Raw genomic sequence first — 23,912 nt, forward strand, 5'->3', positions numbered from 1 at the left:
GGTTCTGATAGAAAGGCGTCAGAATACACAGTGTGTGACGGGTCAGGGCTGTTCTGGCAGCAAAAGGGGGACCAACACAATATTAGGCAGGCGGTCATAATGTTATGCCTGGTTATTGTATTTTATTTGTGATATCTTATTTCTGTTCTTTTACCTTACTGTTAATTGGCTCTATTTTTATATCAAGAAAGCATTTCACTGCATGTTGTACCTTGTATAATTGTGTACGTGACAAATAAAATTAGAATTTGATAAGCATTGCTATTACTCTTATAACGATCTGTAATTGTCCGTTTATCTGTAATAAGTATCTTGTCTAACTTCTGATGTGCCTCTCACTGTTGATTTCCATATGTATTAATTAGTATTCTTCCTTTTCATGGGACCTTGCTGCTCAAAGCATCTAATATTACTCAGGGATTTTAAGGATTTCAGATTTGATCGGCATCCTTTAACATCCTTGTAATCTCCTAACCTCCCCCTACAATTGCTTAGTAAGCATCTGAATAATTCATAATCACACAAAGCCACCTTAAACCCGAATACACCAGTTTAAATAACATTTTATTCTGTCCATACGCAGCACTTCACAAAGACGACTGAATCTCACATTTCATGTGTAAAAAGCATGTTTTGTAAATGTTTCAAACTCTTGGGTCTGAGCACACCCCATTCTGTCTTAAAGCAGCCTCCACGACTGTCTCCTTGGCAACAAGGAAAGCCCCATCCTGTTGTCTAGGCAACCACATCACAACTGGTAAGTGGGAGTTTATTAGTAGTGTAAGGAGAGTTCTCCAAAGAGACATCCTTTACAGTTTTTTAAAAGACTCGCAGAACTGATTGTTTTGTCTGGCTGGTTATTACATACAGTATGAAGTCTGTTTATCTGATGCTTGAAGCTGAATCTGTTCAACTGATGTATTCACATTTAAAACGGTGCGCCGATAAAAGTCGTTCACTGTAATTAATCTGTAAAACTGATAACGTCATATGCATCGTTTTCAATCACAGCTTGAAATTTTAGAAATGAGCTTCAGATTTCAACAGAGTAGTATAGAGAATGCAGACGTTCCACCCATAGCTCGGAGCCTCTGATACTCATAAATACTAATAAATTATTTTACGGCATCATAATTAGAACTTAGCGATGAATTAAGACGAGTGTTGCATCATTTCTGCATGAAGATCTTGCCCATGTCTGTTTGTTATTGGTGAATTCATCAATGATTCTTCAATATCTGGTTGGATCTAAACAACTCGGTGCCCAAACTTGATTTGCCATGCTGTTCGTTTCGAAAGTTCTGCTTTGGTCTATGGATGCGCTGCAATCCATAAGCTCACTTAACCATGTCCTCTGCCACAGCCTTCCCGATCTTATCCTTCAGATAGGACACTCGCTGCCAATCCGTCTTCAACTCCAGCCACTCGAAATAGGGAACCTGACGAGAGACACAGCTCCATGTTAATACTAGACTAAATTTCCTGGTTACACAAATGTTACACAGTTATAGAAGGGAAATTATTTTACAAATCGCATCATCTGGTATTAACCAGATGAAGAGAAGTTCCCTTTTGAGTCCAGTTCCTCTCAAACTAATACTGTCTCAGGGAGTTTTTCCTAAGCCATCGTCACCTCTGGCTTAGACATTAGAGATAAACTTCTACATTTATCGAATACATTTGTATATTTCTATAAAGATGCTTTGCGACAATGTCCATTGTTAAAACACTACACACATTTGAAAAGGTCGTGTGTGACTTAGGAAACACTTCACATGACCAAATTTGCTTTATTATTATATACAGTTTTCAAATCTAAAATCTAAATATATTTCTACATTTTTAAAAAAAAATCCCAACCAGCAGTACAAAATCATTTCACAAGTGAAAAAGAAAGGAGATTTCATTCCAATTCCAGTAAAAGATCCCTCGCCTACTTCTACCTTTATAACCGAATCTACTTAAGTGAAAAAACAGCATTACGGCCGAATGTAAAATAATTACACGGTTTAATCCCGAGCCTCATCGTCATCTCTTCACTGGCTGCTCTTCAGGCGAAGAAATAATTGCTGCGCTGTTCTGTTGACTAGATTTCTTGTTTAGATTGTCCGTTTGGTTTTTTTTCACAGCAGATATCTGGTTGCAGGTACCTTGTGGTCATGCAGCTATAACCATACTCTATCAAAGAAAATCACACATGGCTAACAAGATTCTAGACAATTGACTGAATTAACCACTGCTTTTATTATACTGGGTCATGTTGGTTTAAAATTTCCCTTCAGGTGGTCAGTTGAGTAGAGATCGGCTGACCGCGTAAGATTTACATCATTTTCATACTCGTCACGGCACAGAGTGAGCAGTCATGAAAAAAAGGGGGCGGGGTTATCCTCAGGATATTAAAATTCCATCAGAGGATAAATGCGATTGAAAAGAATCACTTGTATTGATTTAAAGTAACCCCTGTCTCTAAGTGGACGCAAACCATGCCAACAAAATTAAATGGCTTTCACAGGATAACAACCTGCTCTTTAATTCATCACTAGTGAGAGAGTGTGTGTGTGTGTGTGTGTGTTTATCACACTTTTTTTTTGGTTGTAAGATGAACATTTTCCAGAATGATTCTAGAAGATATTTACCCCATTTCTGGTATTTGGGGTAAATTGATCTGTTGTATATTTTTACTAAAAGTGCTTTGCATTTTTAAATGAATTTAATTTTAAAATTTTAAATCAATCGCATTTGCAGATGCATTTTTGTTTCATCGCATGTGACTGCAATAATCATTTGTTTCTCGTGCTTCTATTATTGTTCGCCATCTGCATTTAATAAATCATTTCAAAATAATCAGAATATATAATGTATATTATATATAATATAAAATATTATAATGTATATATATATATATATATATATATATATATATATATATATATATATATATATATATATATATACATACACACACACACACACACATTACAATGTATATATAATGTATATTATAATGTATGTGTATTTATATATATATATATATATATATATATATATATATAGAAATAATATAATGTATGTATATATATATATATATATATATATATATATATACACACATACATACATTATAATATACATTATATTTATTAAATATAATAATTAGAACATTAAATAAATATATATACGAAGGTTTAGAATTTATAAACACACATTGCTCCCTTTCAGTCATTTTCTAGATTTACACCACCAGGTATTTATTATAGTATATATACAAATAACTTTTTCATCACAAAACTGAAGGACACTTTCATTGATAAATGTGATCTAGTAATTGCAAACATTAATCACAAATGTTATCTATATTGTTTAAGATTGATATAAAGACTATACGTATTAAAAGACTTATGTATATTAAAAAATACATTAAAAATACTTTAGTGTGTTTAAAACCACAATAATGTCCTCGGGTCAGTCTGACCCAAACAGTACCAAATAGGCCCGTGCATGTCCAGTACCTAGCAATAATTGCTGTCCTCTTTGAAATGTCAAGTAAGCAGACTCATAATAAACCTGCATGTATAGTTCATTTTTCATACTCCAGCATCCCTAGCATCGATTAAACGCTAAGCAGTAATGAAATCGAAAAACGTGAAGCACCGAGGAGGAGGCAAATACAGAACCTAAAAGAAAACGATGATGACCGAACATCCTGTCCAGTCCAACTGTTTTGCTCACTTTAATTTCAAGCTAAAATATTGCCTAATCATTTTCCAGCCTAATTGAAGATCCAGCCAAGCCAATCCTGTTCTAACAGGATTATCCTAAATGCTGCAGAGAGAGACAAAGAGAGTGAGAGAGTGTGAGAGAGAGAGAGAGATAGAGAGAGAGACTCAATTCTGTCCTGCAGCTCTGAGCTATTTTTAAACCAAGCATGGGACAATCTGCTACGCCAGACGCTGCAGCACGGACCTAGCTGATCTGTGCTAGCCATGGCTGACAGCAATGTCAAGTTTACAGAAAAATCCAGAAATCAGTGACGTTAATGCATCGAGTGATGTCTCACACACACACAACGTAGCATGGTAGCACATGTTAACTGCCTGTAAATAGAAAGCATCTGGTATTCTATCTAATCTAAAGGAGCAGAATGGCTTGATATAATTAACATAAAAGATCCTACAGATTATTATTATTATTATGAACACTTTTATGCGGTTCTGTAGCTCTTGCTACGTCTGAAATAACACCATGAAACCTGAGGGATGGAGTGGACGTGTACACTGTTTGCTAATTAGGCATGTAGCATGAGTTTACTAGGCCCTAGGAAAATGCTAACAAGTCTCTAAGAAGTATCCTGGGCAGGACTGTACCAGAACCGCAGTCTTGTTGCGCTTTAAAAGAAAACGAGGTTATGAGCCGCTCATATTTATTATCGTGTATAGTCCTCCTCCCTGTTTTTTTTGTTCTTTAATCTTTCTGTCCCTCACTCCATGACCTACCTCCACTACCAGAAACCCGGCCAGCTGCAGGTGGCGCTTCTGCATGGCGAAGCGGCCCAGTAGTTCTTTGCTTCTGGAGGCAAAATGAGGGAACTCCCAGGCCAGGAAAGCCACCCTGAACACACAAACATACAGAGAGAGAGAGAGAGAGAGAGAGAGAGAGAGACAGAGAGAGAGAGAGAGAGAGAGAGACAGAGAGAGAGGGAGAGAGAGAGAGAGAGAGACAGAGAGAGAGAGAGAGAGAGAGAGAGAGAGAGAGAGAGAGAGAGAGAGAGAGAGAGAGAATTCAAATGACAATTATGATGAATCTTTTGGGCATCAGTAGATATAATTTTAAAGAATAAAACAGGTAAGGATGCTCAGACAGACAGAAAGTTAGACAGAAACATAGAAAGACAAACAGACAGATGAAACAAAGAAACAAAGATAGAGAGACAGACAAACAGACAGATGGACAGAGACAGAAACACAGAAAAACAGACAGAGGGAAACAGACAGACAGACAGAGACATAAATGCAGACAGACGGACAGACAGAAACGCAGAATGATAGACAGACAGACAGACACAGACAGACATAAATGCAGACAGAGAGAAACACAGAATGATAGACAGACAAACACAGATAGACAGACAGATAGACAGAGAGAAACAGAGAAAGACAGACAGACAGAAATAAACACAGAAAGACAGACAGAAACACAGAAAGACAAACAGACAAACACAGAAAGACAGATAGAAACACAAAGACAGACAGATAGACAAACACAGAAAGGCAGACAGAAACACAGAAAGACAGACAGAAAAACAGAAAGACAGACAGACAGAAACACAAAGACAGACAGAAACACAGAAAGACAGACAGACAGACAAATGCAGACAGACAGAGAAACAGACAGACAGACAAACACAGAAAGACAAACAGAAACAGACAGACAGACAGAAACACAGAAAGACAGATAGACAGACAGATGAACAGTTAGAAATAATAAGACCAACAAACAGTTTCAGGTTAAAAGACACAAAGAGAAAAAGAAAGAAAGAGACTCACAGACAGACAGACAGAGATATACAAATACACAGAAAGACACAGACAGAAGGACAAGTAGAGAAAGACAGACAGACAGACAGACCAATAAGGGAACAGTTTGCTTAATCAGTCAAACACACCCTGGTACATAAACACAGGATATAGTGGGGTGTTTTTTTAAACAGGACAACCTTATCATTAGTCAAACAAAGAAATTCTGATATTCTATACATGATTATTATCCAAGACAATATTTAAACATGTTTTATTCTGTGGCCAAGTTATTAGGTTTATTTATTTCTTTTTTTGACCCTCACCTTCGTGTCCCCTGAGGTAAACGCTCTGTGCCGCCCCCTCCAGGTAAGTGTGGCGCTTCCAGCTTCTTCAGGTCTATGGGTTTATTCTCGGAATTCACCACCAATTCTGCATCTATATAGGGGCAGAACAAATAAACACACATTCTGGCTGCTCATATGCTTCACTGGGAAATCTTCCACCATTTGTTACAGCACAGAATGACAGTAAACACACACACACCTATATTCCACCCGTACACCGTGCTGATGTCTTTGCGCAGGGCTTCTGAGCGATTTTCTGTGAGGATCAGGAGGGCTTTGTGTAGGGTGCTCTGAAGAGGGGTCACGCTGGGCTTGGCCTGTGTTTCGTGGACTGCTGGAAGAGGCACAGTGGCACTGATGCCAGATTCTAGCTGTCCTGAAGCTGCAATATGAAGCACCTTCAAGGTGTAGTTCTCTGCACGGGCACCACCGCCACCTTGTGGTGAAAACAACAGAGGCATTCGCTATATTGAGTGACAGGACATGCAAATCTGACACGTGTAGCTTGGTGCTTGTAAATAATTTACTGATTATGAAGCCTGGAGCAAAACACTGTTCTGTTCAGAAGGAATGAGTTACAGAGGAAATGTGGATGCAAAAAAAAAAACCTGCTACAGCAGGTATTGGCTGACATCATGTGGCTGGAAGAGAAACAGCAAGTAACGACGAACTGCGCAGGTCAGTTACTGCATGTGGAAGAAAAATATCTGTGCATACACACACTGGCCACTTTATTATGAACACCTATGCAGTTGTACGATCAGACATTCATACAACTAACACACGCATGTTTCAGTAACTCTCTGATGTGCAAAAGATAGCAAAAGATAAGTGTACATACACAGAGAGAGAGACCGAGAGAGAGAGAGAGAGAGAGAGAGAGAGAGAGAGAGAGAAAATATAAATGATAATTATGATTAATTCTTTTGGGCATCAGTAGATATAATTTTAAAGAATAAAACAGGTAAGGATGCTCAGACAGACAGACAGAAACACAGAAAGATGGACAGAGAGAAACAGAAAGATAGACAGACAGATAGACAGATAGAAACACAGACAGATGGACAGACAGAGAGAAACAAAGAAAGATAGACAGAAACACAGAAAGACAGACAGAGAGAAACACAGAAAGACAGACAGAGAGAAACACAGAAAGACAGACAGAGAGACAAACACAGAAAGACAGACAGAGAGACAAACACAGAAAGACAGACAGAGACAAACACAGAAAGACAGACAGAGACAAACACAGAAAGACAGACAGAGACAAACACAGAAAGACAGACAGAGACAAACACAGAAAGACAGACAGAGACAAACACAGAAAGACAGACAGAGACAAACACAGAAAGACAGACAGAGAGAAAGACAGAAAGACAGACAGAGAGAAAGACAGACAGAGAGAAAGACAGACAGAGAGAAAGACAGAAAGACAGACAGAGAGAAAGACAGAAAGACAGACAGAGAGAAAGACAGAAAGACAGACAGAGAGAAAGACAGAAAGACAGACAGAGACAAACACAGAAAGACAGACAGAGACAAACACAGAAAGACAGACAGAGACAAACACAGAAAGACAGACAGAGAGAAAGACAGAAAGACAGACAGAGAGAAAGACAGAAAGACAGACAGAGAGAAAGACAGAAAGACAGACAGAGAGAAAGACAGACAGACAAACACAGAAAGACAGAAAGAGACAAACACAGAAAGACAGACAGACAGAGAGAAACACAGAAAGAAAGACAGACAGAAAGACAAAAACACAGAAAAACGGACAGACAGAAACACAGACAACTAACACAGAACCAGGTCTCAGCCCAAGCCGCCTCAGATCCCTGTTCTTGACTGACAGGTGAGGACTCTGATGTGGTCTTTTGCTTTATGTACCCCATTCACCTTAATGTTCAGAGTGTTGTGTGTTCTGAGATGCTTTTCTGCTCTCCGTGGTGTAACGAGGATTTATTTGAGTTACTGTAGCTTTCGTGTCAGCTCAGGTCAGTCTGACCTCTCTCAGGATGATTTAATGTTTATATTTTTTCCCCCACACATTGTGTGCAAACTCTAGAGCAGGGGTGTCCAGTATTGTCCATGTTTTCATATCAACCAAGCAGAAGCCACCACGAGTCGATTAATAGCCAAGATTAACCGAGTAAACAGGTGGTATCAGGGGTGGCTTCTGCTTGATTGGAATGAAAAGTTTGGACACCCCTGCTCTAAAATCCCAGTAGCTAACCAACTTCGTTTTCCCCATCCTAAAGTATGATGTGTCCATTAATTGACTATAACTGAAAAAGTCAATGTCATACATTACATCATTGCATGCTGTGTGATTCCCCCACCCCACAGATTTAGGTGCTCTGGAGCTCAATATTATTTCTGTTATTCAGCAATTCCCACCTGTAACTTTGCTGTGAAACGCAGGATCGGTAATAGCGGCAATAAACTCTGGTTTAGCCTGCTGGAAAACGCAGAGAGCCCAGACTACATCGGTCAGTACAAAAGGTTCCAAGCTCTGCCAGGAGCTTTCCAAAGCTTCATAAACCTACACACACACATGACAGATAAAATCATTTTGAACTGCATCAACCTATAACACATAACATAATTTATTGAATCTCGTGTCTCACTTCTGATTGGTTACCTTTGTGTAAAATTGCTCCTTGTTACTGGGCTGAAAGTTGAGCTTGGCGAAGGCCATGAGGAGGTTACACATCTGTAACACGCTGTACTTTTCTCTGTTTTTTACAAAGTGCTAAAAGGAAAGAAGAACATGTACTTTTTAAAAAATATTCGTTTTTATATGTACCACTGTCTTTTTTCATACTTTCACTACAGTGCTGTTTTTGAAATCTCAAATCTGATTGGTCAAAAGGTGCTGATTAATTTCTTTTAAGAACAGCTCTGCAATTTAAACAGTAGGTTTGCATATATTATATTATATTATATTATATTATATTATATTATATTATATTATATTATATTATATTATATTATATTATATTATATTATATTATATTATATTATATTATATTATATTATATTATATTATATTATTATATTGCTCCTGCTATTATTTCTATAGTAACACCTCACTCGCTAGCACATTCCCCACATAATCCAAATCTAATGATAAACCGATTAAAAACTGTGCTGTTGTTAAACAAAGGAAAAACCTGCTTATTCTCAATGTTTATATGGTGATGTTTTCTGTACAGTGTTTTTTATTTTTCAATGAACATCTCTGGAAAGAGTCTCCAGTGTCGGTGTCATGTTTTTCCGCCAGGGGAATGTCTTAAGTATAGACAATTGTCAGGTTTCTCTGTAAGACGTGAAGCTGTGTTTGTCACATTGCTCCTAGAAAACATGTGATCTTGCGTAGCCAGACCTTTCAGATCGATGGCACTCCATAACGGTGATTAGAGACTGCCCAAGAGGACGTCCGACTGAGATGTACAGCAGCAACCATATAGTGTGCAACCACAGATCCTCTCAAGCTCTAACTGTCACTGTTGTAAACATAAAGGCTTCCATTTTCCATCAGGGAAGCAGAGCCTTAAAACGGCTTTTTTTTCCCCAGGTGACCATTTTCTTTAACAGCACACCCCATTCTGTTTAATTTCTTATATAACTGGTAGCTAGATTCCCAGCTTAGAGATAACTTTACGATTAAAGAAAAAGGTGTCTAGCATAACTGTTTAATGCTGTACTATTTCCTAAGGCACATATGCTTAGAGGTCAATGGTAGCTACATACTACAGGAAAATTACTGACCTGGCAACACTGTCTATAATGCCAACTAAATGTTCTGCCATGTTTTTCAGACGTCATTCATTTGGTAAACAGAACAGATGAACGGTTTGAAACTTTAGTGAACATTTGCTTAGTTGTATGCTGTATAATATCAAACACACAAGGTGTAGATGTGTCAAAAGTATAGGGTATAAACCTGGGTAAATCCCTCGAACAGAGGCACGTGGAGCCACTTCAGGAAGGCTAGAGACTTTGAACAGCGCATGACTTCGATGGCGCTCATCTCTGGTAATCGAGGCAGAAGCTCAGCAGCCAGCCTCTGGCACACTTGAGTCTGGTGGAAATTCAGCTTACCTGCAGAAATGAGAATCAGAAAAGCAACACTGAATAACAACTCAGATAGCCTTTGAAACAAAACTGCACAGTTTTATCCTACAAGAACGGATGCATGTGCACACATCGTTGAAACCTTCAATTCCTCATGCAAAAGTATTCACTCCCCACCCCCAGACCTTTGACATTTACATGTACATGTACATTTACATATATCCATCAGTCTAAAAAATCTTATATAGTAAGAAAAGCACACAACTGAAAGTTCTAATTTAAGTACTTTTACACATTTTTGTGTTGTTACAAGCTGGAAATTCTCAGAACCCAGAGAACCCGTCCTGAAGCATGGTGGTGGAAGCATCATCAGCCAGGTATATGGGAATCTGATACGGGTTGAGGGGGATGCTGGACAGAGCAAAGTGCTGGATAAACAAGAGGCCTCAAGCTGAGTGACAAGATTCCCATCAATTTACCATCCAATCTGGCAGAGCCAACAAAAATGGGCCAGAACTAGTTGCAATCGCAGTGAAAATTTCCACTTTTCACCCAAGAGAGCAACTACTTTAGTTTTTGTTTTATTAAACCTTTTGTGCACACTTTGTGTAATCCACCCCAAAATATAAATTAAATTCCAGGTTGTAATACCATAAATTGTGGAAATGCTCAAGAGGGTCAATAAGTATGCAGGACTGCGTTGATGATGCTCAAGAAAAAACAAATGAAAACACTAAAAACTGAATTAGGAAAGCTGATTATACTGTCCTTTTGGAAAGTTGTATTGAAACTATTATAATATGCCTGTCGTTTTCTCTAACCCATAAAACTCCTGAAAACCTGTATAAGCTCTGTGATTAAATTAAAAGAGAGTCGGTTTTATAAACTGACCGAAAGCAAACACAATGTCCAGCAGCAGTGGTGTACTGAGTTCAGAAGAGGGTTTCTGGTGCAGGTGGTAGGACAATGCTCTCAGGAGTGGCACTGATCGGCGGCCCTGCAACGCCACGGCTAACGTCGCTCTGCGGATGTCATCAGTGCTGAACTTCTCCGCCAACTCCAGGGCCTGGTGCAGAAATGTGATAAGGTAGCATTAGATGTGCCAGACATATAGTAGATGGTAAGCTGGCTTAATTCTGTTTCCAAGGCGTTGACTGACTACAAGGATCGAAAAACGTTTGAATACATTTACTGATTTGGGGTGAATTTTGTCCAAATGGTCAAAAAACAAACCTGCCTTATTATAGACAATAATATTGAACTTGCTGATGGAATAATTCTATAGAAAGTTGCAGAATTTTGCAGAAATGTTTGGATTCAAAGTCCCACAGCTGAGTGAATAAGCTTACTTTATACAACAGTTACATGTGGACTGGTCCCTGGTGGTTTCCTGGGTTCGATACCCAGGCATGGAAGAAACCCAGCCACTGAAAGCTCCCAAGCCTGATTAAAAAATAAATAAATGTGATAAACCTGTGCCAAAAGTGTTGGATGATCTGCTGCAGTGACCCCGAACTGGGAGCAGTGGAACAACATAAGAGTGTGGATTCTGGACCATGTTCATAGCAGACATAAAAATTCTCTATAACTGTACAGAAAGACATTTTCTGTTGACCAGCTGACTGATTTGCAGACCTTCTGTGGATCTGAGTATCAGTATATAGTAAAAAATTCAGTATTTACACTTTTATTATTAAATAAAGCTAGAGCATCACTACTGCTATATAAATAGGAGTGTCACTATTTTTTTGAAGAGACCACAGTCCTTTAAAGTAACGACTAATAAATTGTTTTTCCTGTCCTGTTTTCTTTTCCTTTTAAATAAATTGCCATGGAATGTCACCTGGTAACATTATTAATTATAGAGTGTAATATTGCTATATTATTAATATATCATTCAATTCAATTTTATTTATATTACGCTTTTAACAGTGGACACTGTCACAAAGGAGATTTATAGAAATATATCAAGTATTTAAGGATATATATATATATATATATATATATATATATATATATATAAAAATAAAATATAGGATCATGGATATAAATTTTCATGGATATAATTTGAGGAGAGAAATGAGAAATTGTAAATTTATCCCGAACAAGCAAACCAGAGGTGATGGTGGAAAGCAAAAACCTCCTGAGACGATATGAGGAAGGAGCCTTGAGAGGAACCAGACTCCGAAGGGAATCAATCCTCATCCGGATGCGATTATAAATCATTTCCCTTCAAATAACTGTGTACTGTATGGTGCAATTCTACTGGACCGCTTTTAAGAAAGCTCTATCGGCATCCTCAGGAGGTTCTTGAAATGATTGAGCCCATAAGGATAACCGCTTGAGAGACTTTTTTCTATTCTGGTTCTTAAATATTACTGAAAACACTAATCCACCTGATGCATACCACATACCACCATCACATGATGCATGACTTAATGGAGTGTACAATTTGTGGGAACATTAAATAAAAAAAATTACAAATAGAGCAGTACTGGCCATGTGTGTGTGTGTGTGTGTACCTTATCTTCCAGCTTTTCCATGAGTAGAGGGGAGAGTCTTGCGGCCCGGCTCATGAGCATGGTGACAGTGCGTGGATCGTTCAGCTCTGTCCAGCGCAGCTCCAGTTGCTTTAACACAGATGTCAGTAGCTCATCCCCCTGTCTGTCCCCCCCACACACACAAACAAAAAACACACACACACACACACACACACACACCTAACCTTATGGCAACATATTTACACAAACTGTAAACATCCATATCAATGCAGCAGCAGCCTGAGTTAATACAAGGCACGAGTCACGAGTTTCTAAATTTGATCCGTCAGATGAAAAGCGATGAAGTCAAACACGGTTTTCTCTGTTTGTGGCACTCTACTGTGCATTTTCTCCACAAAAGGCATGACTGAGCCCTGGTCAATCTGAAGCCTTGAAAATGTGTAAATCCAGCAATTTGTTTAAAGCTCACAATAATTTCTGAAGTATGTATTGTGAATACACATCAAATATGTCAAAGTCCACTTCTAGAGGGAGGAGCTACAGATAATACAAACCACAAAACACAAATCATAGCAGGAATGCATGATTTAGACAAAAATACTATAATTACACTATATTGCCAAAAGTTTTGGGACACCCCTCCAAATCATTGAATTCAGGTGTTGTTTTTCAGGGGTTTGGGCTCGGCCCCTTAGTCCCAGTGAAAAGGAACTCTTAATTCTTCAGCATACCGAGACATTTTGGACAATTTCATGCTCCCAACTTTGTGGGAACGGTTTGGGAATGGCCCCTTCCTGTTCCAACAGGACTGTACACCAGTGTACAAAGCAAGGTCTTTGAGAGTCCTGACCTCAACCTGACAGAACAGCTCTGGTATGAATTAGAGCGGAGACTGTGAGCCAGGCCTTCTGGTCTAACATCAGTGCCTGACCTCACAAATGCGCTTCTAGAGGAATGGTCAAAAATTCCCATAAACACACTCCTAAACCTTGTGGAAAGCCTTCCCAGAAGAGTTGAAGCTGCAAAGGGCGGGCCAACTCCATATTACATTCATGTGCATGTAAAGGCAGGCGTTCCAAAACTTTTGGCAATATAGTGTATATATTGGATCCTAGTGTTAATGCAATCTGCATTATATCCAATTAAAACACATGGTTTAATACTAACTGGCCTTTAAAACCTAACATCTGATGAATAACGTGCATGTTATGGATCATTTGACCAGATACACAATAATTTAATGAGTAGTTAGCAGGTCAACGCTGCAGCACAGTTTAAGAAATGGTGTATAGTGCATCCCTTATTCAAGCACCAAGTGAATCAACTGAATCGACTGAATCAGACTCAGGTGTGTGATTCAGTAGACATGAGGTGTAATTGATTGTAAACATACAGCGACTTGCAGTGACAAAGCGACCATAGATCATCTATTTTCAATGAGAGCTGGTGACTTCCAGTGAAATGAGCGCCAGTGACTGTTGACGAGATGTGGCCGTCACATCAGCGATGCGACGAGGTTGAGAAAAGTTCAATTTTATGTAAATACGGAGTGAAATCTGTGCATGGACTAGAAACGGGAGTGAAGACAGTAGAGTGTATGTAATCTGTCACACAGAGCACACACTGCTTTGTGTGAAGTGATGCATACATACACTGAATTTTATAGTGATTTGAAACGCTATTTGTGCCACCCACTGAAAAAAACTTCAAGAACTGGATTAGTGATTAAGCCTATGTTAGTGCTGTACTTAATATTCCTGTCCTTACCCCTGATTCTTCCACCCTGATGCCCAGTCTGCCAGAGAGGAAAGGTGGCGGTAGTTGAAGCGCCGGAGCCTCCACAGTGCTTCTGTCTGGAGAGACGACATCACCGGAGTGCTGGTTGTGACACCGAGAATGGAGAGAGCACGCAAGACAGACACCAGTGTGCCATTCCATATCCCATTCACCTAAAACAAACAAACGATCCATTTTACCACCAAAGTCACTGGATTTAATAGCGGTGATGGAGTTGCTGAATACAAATGGCGGACATCAGCCAGTCAGATTTCAGCGTTCATTTTGCATCTAGAGCATCTTTATTGTTTTGGTCAGTGGGGCTGCTATTTGTGAATGGTGCTTGGACACCGCAAATCGCCACTTACAGCTACGTTTATTTACACATTTTATTTCTGTCTACTAAAAAAATCTTTCACTTTGCTATTTAAAGCATACTGAATTGCTTTTGTGGGTGAAATGTGCTATATAAATACTCTACAATTGTTTTCCAGCAAGGTCTCAAGAAATATGGATATAGTATATACATATAGATATATAAATAACATTAGTTAACAGTGAGAAGGTTTTATTTACATCATGTCATTCCATATAAAAAAGTATCTTAGCAATCTATAAAACACCTTCAAAAATCAATATCTTCATCCATGGTGTGAATGGAAATCAACCAGCTTTAGCATTCACTCTCAGTGTTGCTTTAATACACATCTCTCTGTACCTTCCCTTTACCTGAGAGTGCAAAGCCTCCAGCAGATCCACACAGCGAGGGTCCTTAAGGATATTCCCCCTGTCGAGATCTTTCTTTTCCACTGCCAATCGGCCGATTTGGACCAGACACATGCCCGCTTGATTGGCGGTGCCGCCTCGTTCCGCCCATAACGACAACACTTCCTGTGGTGTGGTGGCCTTCTCGACAAGAATATCCAGTTCAGTGCGTGTAAATGTGACGGTTGGCTCATCTGCCTGTGCTGGACCCGCACCCAGGTTCAGGGGCCTGACGGAGGGTAGGATTAGGGACTGGGATCGGGATCGTGGTGGAGGCTCTGTGAACGTGTGAGCTGTGAGAGTATGAAGACGACCGGTGGCTGAAGAGGCCTGGGGGCAGACGGCCAAGAGGCGAGTGCACCGGCTCAAAAACCTGCTGGCCATTTGGGAGAATCTTCAGCAAAGCTAATGAGTGGCTAGAAATCAGGACTCCCACATAGCGGTCGAACAGCTCTAACAGGAAGCTGGTGACAGAGAGACAGAATGAGGGCAAGAGAGACAATGAGAATGAGGTGAGGACTGAGATACAGAAGGAGAGGGGGAAAAAAACAAGATGAATATATGAAATTTATAAAAAAAAAAAAAACGCTAAGCATATTAGAATTTAAAATAATTAAATAAATAAATACTTTATCCAAAAGAAGAGTAAGATAACTTGGCATATTAAGATTCCAATCATTCAAGATGTGGGTAAGATATTAAAACATTAATGACGCATTACACTTAAATATGATGCTATGATGTGGCAGGACATCACCTAAAGTTGATTATTTTCCTATGACAGTGCCTCCTGAAGTGTTTTACTCTTTTATGACAAATTGGCAACTAATAAAATTTATTAACTGAATACTAAAACAATACAAGACTATTGTTTACACTGTCTATAGCTACATTAAATGTTGAATAACATTCACTAGACACGTTCCTGTTATCTCTTACATTAAAGTATGTTTCCGTCTTACTTTAAGTCAATTTTAAATAAATAAATAAATAAATAAATAAAGAAAGAAAGAAAGAAAGAAAGAAAGTCATGCTACTGAGAAACTAAACTCCTCTGTCCTGAAGACCTTATAAATGACTGTAACAAAGCGCTGACTTTTGAGACTGCTTTCTTAAACATCTCATTACAGAGAGAGTCACCAAATCAATGGCTTTTTTTCCCCATGTGAATAAATGTATTCATGCAAATAAGTTAAGTTGTCTTTATTTTGTCACATGTACATTACTGCACAGTGAAATTCTTTCTTCCCATATCCCATCCTTAGTGGTTGGGGTCAGAGCGCAGGGTCAGCTGTGATGCAGCCCCCCCTCCCCCTCCCTGAAGCAGGGTGGATTGGGGGCCTTGCTCAAGGGCCCAACAGTGGCAGCTTGGGGCTTGAACCCTGATCTTCCGATCAATGACCCACAGCCTTAACCTCTCGAGCTACCACCGCCCCATTGTAATTCCAGCACAACAATATTTAAAGTATTCATCATCATCATCATCATCATCATCATCATCATCATGTCTTCAGGTGTAAAAACTTCACTTCCATTTTACACAAACTTCCTGAATGTTAAGGCAAGACACTGCAGGTGAACATGGCATTTCTATTTTTTTTTTTTTTTTTTGCATGTAAACATGGTCGAGTTCACTTTTTCTTTGCGGAGATAACAGAAAAACCCTTAATCATGCAGTGTTACAGTTACAGCACAGATCCTGAACAGGTGAATAAATAGCTTTCTCAATAAGGAAGAATTCTGACCTTGCCGTTATGGAGGAGCTACTGGCCATTAACTCTAAACTAACAGGATTTTTTCAACCTCTAATACAATGAATTACACTTTAGATATAAAACAGGCTTTTAAAAAAACGAAAATAACTTAGAAGCATATCTTACCTTGTTAATTTCGATTTCAGGATTTCGGACCCGGCGACATTCACATGGAATTAGCATTGGAAGGCGCGGAATATTGTCGTCACCAGCAGTGGCGCAAGGAGTCCGGGTTATGTCATTAGTAACGTCATTATCGTGCGACAGTTGGTCTTTCTCCGTGTTTTGATCAACCTACATACATAAAATAAAATAAAAACTTTTCGCTGCATTTCCGTTAACCGGATGTGTTCACGTATTAATAGAGCAGAGTTTTCTTTTATAATTATCATAACACATCACTGCTTTTAGTTTGAAACCGGAAGTGGAAGCCTAGACTTTCACGTTGCTCCACATGCTAGCAATTACAGTTACTCTCCCCCCTACCCGTATTCCTACAAACCCCGCCTTTTCTGTGGTTCCTATCATTGTCATTTTGTCAATAGCCAATCTTAACCCAGGATCCAGAATAGTATCAGCCAATCCTGGTGTAGAAGCCTGAATATGATTGGGAAAAAAAAAGTCAGAGTGCATAAATCCCATGCCTTGTCCATTTCGAAGGTGTATATACACATCTGCTCTATAAATAATAACAAGTAAAAGATTTTCTGTGTCACGGAGTTGCTGGCAGCGGAACACGATCATGGGAGGGCAAGCAAAGGCCAAAAAGAAAGGCAAACCTAAAAGAAAAGAGAACCGTAGAGGTAACTGTCTAGTTATTAAACTATAAGTTTCTAATATAACTGAAGTCCTAGAGAGTTTGCCTGACCAACATGACTTATTGATGGATATATAGAATAAGATATTACAAAAATCAGGTGGAATTTGATCTTCCTTATGTGCTAATCAACTGACTTGAATACATTATGCATTATATTGTTGTATATCTAAGAGCTTAGATCAGACACACTGTTTTGAGAAGCCTTTACTACATGCCCAATCAATAGAAAGGTATCTTTCCTATTTAAAGTTTAAAACTGACTATAAGAGATTAATATAAACCACTTACAGACACCTAAACTCATGTTCATGTCACAATTCATTGTGTATAATTTAAAGCAGGAAATATACCATGTGGTTGTCTTCTATTACACATGCATAGTAAGGATGCTTTTCTGAATCACAGTGTATAAGATCACTAATGAGAGGCCTGGGCTTGTGCGTCACATCTCCACTGTTCCATCCAAACGAGATTCTACTGTGATTTGAAGCACTGGGTTTTGTGTGCTAGTAAATGGTAACCGTGTGATTGTGCCCTGTGATGTGTTGGCACCCCATCCAGGGTGTTCCCCCACCTTGTGCCCTGTGTGAAAGGCTCCAGGTTTTCCACAACCCTGTGTAGGATAATCGATTGGGTGTAACAGATTGTTAGCTCAGGCTACACACTCATGAGCTGTTCACTTTTGCCATCTGTAGTAGAGAGGAACGATTATATATCGTACTATATTTTTATAATAATCATGCCTGATTTCATTTTTTTTGTTTCAGGTCCTGAGAATGCAGCACTGTCGCCACAGGACAGGATGAAAGCCAGGATGCAGGAAAGAGCCAAAAAGAAGACGGCTGAAAAATACTCCATCGATCAGTTACTGGAAAAGGTGATGCGTAGAGAGAAAAAGGATCATTTGATGTATACACCGATCAGGCATAACATTATGAGCAGTGACAGGTGAAGTGAATAAGACTGATGATCTCCTCATCATGGCACCTGTTAGTGGGTGGGATATATTAGGCAGCAAGTGAACATTTTGTCCTCAAAGTTGATGTGTGAATGAAGAAAAATGGGCAAGCGTAAGGATTTGAGCGAGTTTGACAAGGGCCAAATTGTGATGGCTAGAGCACTGGATCAGAGCATCTCCAAAACTGCAGCTCTTGTGGGGTGTTCCCGGTCTGCAGTGGTCAGTATCTATCAAAAGTGGTCCAAGGAAGGAACAGTGGTGAACCGGAGACAGGGTCATGGGCGGCCAAGATTGATGCACATGGGGAGTGAAGGCTGGCCCGTGTGATCTGATCCAACAGACGAGCTACTGTTGCTCAAATTGCTGAAGAAGTTAATGCTGGTTCTGATAGAAAGGTGTCAGAACACACAGTGCATGACGGGTCTTGCTAATGTGTCTTGCTGATGTCTAATGTGTAGTAATTCATAATACTGCTTGTTTCTCTCTCTGTTAGACAGAAGACTGTATGGACAACTTTGACTTCCCAATGGCTAAGATGTTCTGCCAGCGTGCTCTGGACATCGAGCCTACCAATTTGACCATTCTGGACATGCTCGGAAACATCTGTGCTGAGCTTGGGGATATGGATAAAGCCAAACAAATATCCTTTAGCTCGTGATGGAAAGAGTCCAAGCAGAAGCATTCGAACAGTGTAGGCATTTTCAATAAGCATGAAGAAATGATCAATTTTATGGCCGCAGGTCTGGTATAAAATGAGTCAGGACTTATGAGCCATTAAGCACCACTGTGACAGAAATTCAATGCTGAACATGGACACAAGAAGTTTTTAACCTCTGGTAAAAGATTCCCTTTTAAGGTTTCTTCTTGATACCGTCTTAGTGAGTTTTTCCTTCTTTACCGTCACCTTTGGCTTGTTTATTAGGGATCAATTTTAAAATGTATAATTTATATCCTGAATTTATATATTTCTGTAAAGCTGTGTCCATTGTCATAAGTGATTTTTGTGAGTTTGTTGGTGTGGGTGGGTGGGTGGGTGTGTGGGTGTATGTGTGTGTGATTTATTAAAAGCGTTTTCACCTTTAACATCAGTGCACGTATTTCTGAAAGCGGTGGAATTGAGCCCAGAGGAAGGTCACAGCAAATACATGTACCTGGGTCAGATTCACACAGGCGCCGAGGCTGTGCAGTACTTCAGCAAAGGCATTGAAGTCATGCTCAAAGCCATGGACAAGCAAGCAGAAGAGGTATGCATCAATGCATCTTTATCTATACGTTGGTCATTAAGCGAATTTGTTACATATTATTAATGAATTAATATGCTGCTAGTGCACAGTAGGGACCTTACATCTGTAATATTAATATAAAAAAAAGCTCTTTTACAGTATCTGCACACATAATGATTTTCTTCTCTATGTAACTGGTGATGGAAAAAGAATCAAGGGGAAGGTGTACAAGACAGTGGTGCGGCCGGCCATGCTGTATGGTTTAGAAACCATAAGGAAGGAAGAGACAGGAGTCAGAGCTGGAGGTAGCAGAGCTGAAGATGTTGAGGTTCTCTTTGGGAGTGACACGGCTGGACAGGATTAGGAACGAGTACATCAGAGGGACGGCTCATGTCGGACATTTGGGGGACAAAGTTAGGGAGGCCAGATTAAGATGGACATTTGGACATGTTCAGAGGAGGGAGAGTGAGTATATTGGTAGGAGAATGTTGGACATGGAGCTGCCAGGCAGGAGGCAAAGAGGAAGGCCAAAGAGGAGGTATATGGATGTAATAAATGAGGATATGAAGCTAGTGGGTGTAAGTGTTGAGGATGTAGAAGATAGGGATAGGTGGAGGGAGATGATTCGCTGTGGAGACCCCTGAAGGGAAAAGCCGAAAGAAGAAGAAGATATAAAGAGTAAAGCTCTTGTAACGGGTGTTAAACTGCTACATCGAATGGTTTACACGAGAAATATGTTTTTCCTGAAAGAACTTCTTTTTCAGATTTAATAAGCTTCTTTATTTCCATTATGCACACAAACGTTGTGAAACTCAAGACATTTAATATTAATCACTTGGATGAAAGCCGTCCAAAACGGGTCCGTAAATTAAGACGAATGATATCGGCTCAATATATTCCGCTTAATGTGAATGTTGGCTTTAATGCGGTTTTGCAGGCGTCGCTAAATAGTCATAAGTCAGCTGTTTTGTGAACAGGACGGTAATTTATGAGCGATTCTGAGTTGTTATAGACAAGCAAGGCCAAGATGTAAGCATCAAGGTGAATTGTGTGTGCTAAAATGTTTTTTTTATTAATTTACATTACAGTAAGCATTAGGTAAATTGTTAGTGAATTAATTTATTGCTAGTGCAAAATAGGGAGCTGTAATGTTAATAGAACAGAGAAAATATTGCAGAGTATAAACTCCAGGATATACTGCATCAGGAGTTCAGCAAGGTACACAGTGATGCACCATTTTAGAATTTAACCCACATAAACAGGACATGGTAATCAACACAGAACTCAATAAGCAGCCAGTGTAGATTTAATAAAACTGTGTGGAAATGTACTGTACTGACTTCCTGGTGAGGAGGACTGCTGCTGCGTTTTGAACTAGCTGTGCTTTTGGCTACGTTTCTCAGATGTAATAGTCGAAAGTTGTGAACGGGGATGGTCATTTATGATTTATCAACCAGCCCACACATGTACAAAGAAAATTCAGCATTAGAGTTGGTTTCTTTTCTAACTGCAGTGGGAATTTAGGGCTCGGTTTGGGCATGTGAAATTATTTATAGAGCACTTCACTAAAGTCCAGTGTCCAGTGATTAAAAGTTTCCAGTTAAACAATTAATAATAGTGCTTAAAATATAATAATCATAGGAATGATAATGAGAATATTTTCTTTATTGTTTTACTGAACGAAACTTTACTGTCTCCAGAAACCCCGTTACTTCCCTGCCAAAGAGTTTACAGCATTTGTTTTAATTCTAAGTAATAAAATTAAAATACATTGTGATTGGATTCTGAAGACATGGATTCATTTTCCATGACTGAAACTCTTGACAGTTGTTCTGGCTGCAGAATTATGTTAATGCACTCATTCTAATACTGTACTATTTCTATAGTACTGTATTAACCTCTTAAACAAACACTTTTCTATGGCTAATTCTTGAAATAGTGGCTTTTCCGTGGCAGGATTATGTATTTTGCATATTTTGAAATAGTCTCCGGTACATTCACTTGTAACTTGTAAGCTAGTTTGCTCTTCGTATTCGTACGATATTCCAGTTGCATTTAAATGTTTATTTTTATTGTTATATACATATATTCTGATGCTTATTTTGAATTCTGTTTTTAATGTTCCATACATATATATATATTTTTAAAAGTGTGTAAGCTTGCCAGGTCACACTGTTCATTTGCACAATATTGTGCTATAACTTAGCTGCTATTTCTATATATTTTTTTTATAATTGAACATTCCCATTTGGTCTGTCTATCTGTCTGTCTCTCTGTCTATCTGTCTGTCTTCATTCTTAATTCTCTTTTTTACACATCTGTCTGTCCGTCTGTCTGTCTGTCTTCATTCTTAATTCTCTTTTTTACACATCTGTCTGTCTGACTAGATAGATAGATAGATACAGACAGACAGACAGACAGACAGACAGACAGACAGATAGATAGATCCAGACAGACAGACAGACAGATAGATCCAGACAGACAGACAGACAGATAGATAGATAGATAGATTGTCTGTCTGTCTGTCTGTCTGTCTGTCTGTCTGTCTGGATCTATCTATCTGTCTGTCTGTCTGGATCTATCTATCTATCTATCTATCTATCTATCTATCTATCTATCTATCTATCTATCTATCTGTCTGTCTGTCTGGATCTATCTATCTGTCTGTCTGTCTGTCTGGATCTATCTATCTATCTATCTATCTATCTATCTATCTGTCTGTCTGTCTGTCTGTCTGTCTGTCTGTCTGTCTGTCTGTATCTATCTATCTATCTATCTATCTATCTATCTATCTATCTATCTATCTATCTATCTATCTTGCTTTTTTTTAAAATAATTATTTCAAATTGTTTCTATTGGATTTAAATAGACAGTACAAACACAAAGCAAGAAAAAAAAATGTAAATAGGAGAAAAACAGGCTTCTTTTCTTTATTAATGCGCTTAAAAAGAGAGGCTGGGAACGACTGAATATTTCCTGTCGTTATTTGCGTTACAGTAACTCACTGTTTTTTGTGGATGCGCCGCAACAATGAATGCTAATACTAAAGGAGTAGTCATTATTTGTTAATAATAAAATAAAACAAAAGACTTATTAGCAAGTTGCTGTGGTTTAAGAGAAATTTAGCATAATGGAGGTTGTTGTTAGAAAAGAAATACTTTTGTGGTGGGCTACACCCGAGAAGTTTTATTCCTTACATAAAGGATCAAGTCCATAAAATACTATCTGTAAGGTTTAATGGGAAATATATATATCAAAATAAATCTATACAACATTACCATATTATATTTGTAAAAAAAAAGGAACACGCCACTTATCGCATTCACTTATATGTAATTGTTCAAATTTTTGTGACAAATGCTAATCATTTTGGAGTTGGTGATGAGTACGTGTGCAAATTAGAAAACATTATTATGGATCTTGGCTACGCAGTGAGGCAGTGTACAGGTGGAAGTGTGTTTTTGTACATAAACATGCAGTTCAGTGTTTCGCCACTTGGTGGAGTTGCACCATTAAAAGTCAGAATAGACGAGAGTAGAATAGTTCAATAGAGCTGATGAGGCAGTAAGATGTTACTAATCTATTAGTGCATTAGTAAACGGATGAAAAGGTGCATCTGAGAGTGGAAATTCGGGAAAGACTTTTTTATTCCAGACTAGGATTAGGATTTTAAAATGATTAAAAGCAGAAGGTTGTGAGTTTCATGCTTTAGAACCTTGGGGTCTCAGTTAAGGCACTGTAACCTCGTTAACTCACGGAAATGTCCAGGTTGCTTGAGATGAAGTGATCCATCTGTCTAACACTTGTGTAAATGTTTATATCTGTGCTAACTGTTATTTAATTTAATTTAATTTAATTTAATATGTATTTGTTTGATCTTTCTCTCTCTCTCTCTCTCTCTCTCTCTTTTCCTTCCCTCCCTCCCTCCTTACTTCCTCCCTGCTTCTTTCTTTTTTTCTCTCTCTCTCTCTCTCTCCCTTCCTTCCTTCCTTCCCTCCCTCCTTACTTCCTCCCTGCTTCTTTCTTTCTTTCTTTCTCTCTCTCTCTCTCCCTTCCTTCCTTCCTTCCTTCCTTCCTTCCTTCCTTCCTTCCTTCCTTCCCTCCCTCCTTACTTCCTCCCTGCTTCTTTCTTTCTCTCTCTCTCTCTCTCTCTCTCTCTCTCTCTCTCTCCCTCTCCC

General features: G+C 38.9%; 2 protein-coding genes across 3 annotated transcripts in view; one reads left to right on the top strand and one right to left on the bottom strand.

Annotated features, from left to right (window-relative positions):
- Positions 1–547: 547 nt before the first annotated feature.
- Positions 548–17,006, bottom strand: tbrg4 (transforming growth factor beta regulator 4). Of its 2 annotated transcripts, none has more exons than XM_058376487.1 (12): positions 16,860–17,006; positions 14,944–15,443; positions 14,206–14,387; positions 12,460–12,601; positions 10,829–11,003; positions 9,807–9,964; positions 8,502–8,612; positions 8,258–8,402; positions 6,060–6,296; positions 5,840–5,951; positions 4,494–4,608; positions 548–1,439 (listed from the first exon to the last, which is right to left on the bottom strand). In XM_058376487.1, the coding sequence occupies exons 2-12, from the start codon at positions 15,361–15,363 to the stop codon at positions 1,338–1,340; spliced, it is 1,899 nt and encodes a 632-aa protein (XP_058232470.1). In that variant the 5' UTR covers positions 15,364–15,443; positions 16,860–17,006; the 3' UTR covers positions 548–1,337. The 2 variants fall into 2 exon arrangements, with proteins under 2 accessions (XP_058232470.1, XP_058232471.1); XM_058376488.1 differs by having other exon boundaries at positions 14,944–15,498; positions 16,860–16,996.
- Positions 17,007–17,349: 343 nt separating this feature from the next.
- The window catches only part of si:dkey-12j5.1 (uncharacterized), a 70,670-nt gene continuing 64,107 nt past the window's right edge, over positions 17,350–23,912 (top strand). The window contains exons 1-4 of the mRNA XM_058376875.1: positions 17,350–17,536; positions 18,321–18,430; positions 19,005–19,151; positions 19,606–19,755. Of these exons, the coding sequence (XP_058232858.1) occupies positions 17,476–17,536; positions 18,321–18,430; positions 19,005–19,151; positions 19,606–19,755 (468 nt within the window). The 5' untranslated portion in view covers positions 17,350–17,475. The remainder of the gene's footprint in view (positions 17,537–18,320; positions 18,431–19,004; positions 19,152–19,605; positions 19,756–23,912) is intronic.

The sequence above is a fragment of the Hemibagrus wyckioides genome, linkage group LG23 (assembly GCF_019097595.1).
Source record: "Hemibagrus wyckioides isolate EC202008001 linkage group LG23, SWU_Hwy_1.0, whole genome shotgun sequence".
NCBI lineage: Eukaryota > Metazoa > Chordata > Actinopteri > Siluriformes > Bagridae > Hemibagrus > Hemibagrus wyckioides.

Coding starts and splice junctions, on each gene's coding strand:
- tbrg4 (XM_058376487.1), bottom strand. CDS start 15,363: ATGGCCAGCAGGTTTTTGAGCCGGTGCACTCGCCTCTTGGCCGTCTGC. Junction 6,297..8,257: donor GTTTCACAGCAAAGTTACAG/GTGGGAATTGCT, acceptor TTTCACCACAAG/GTGGCGGTGGTGCCCGTGCA. Junction 1,440..4,493: donor CCGGGTTTCTGGTAGTGGAG/GTAGGTCATGGA, acceptor GTCTCTCGTCAG/GTTCCCTATTTCGAGTGGCT.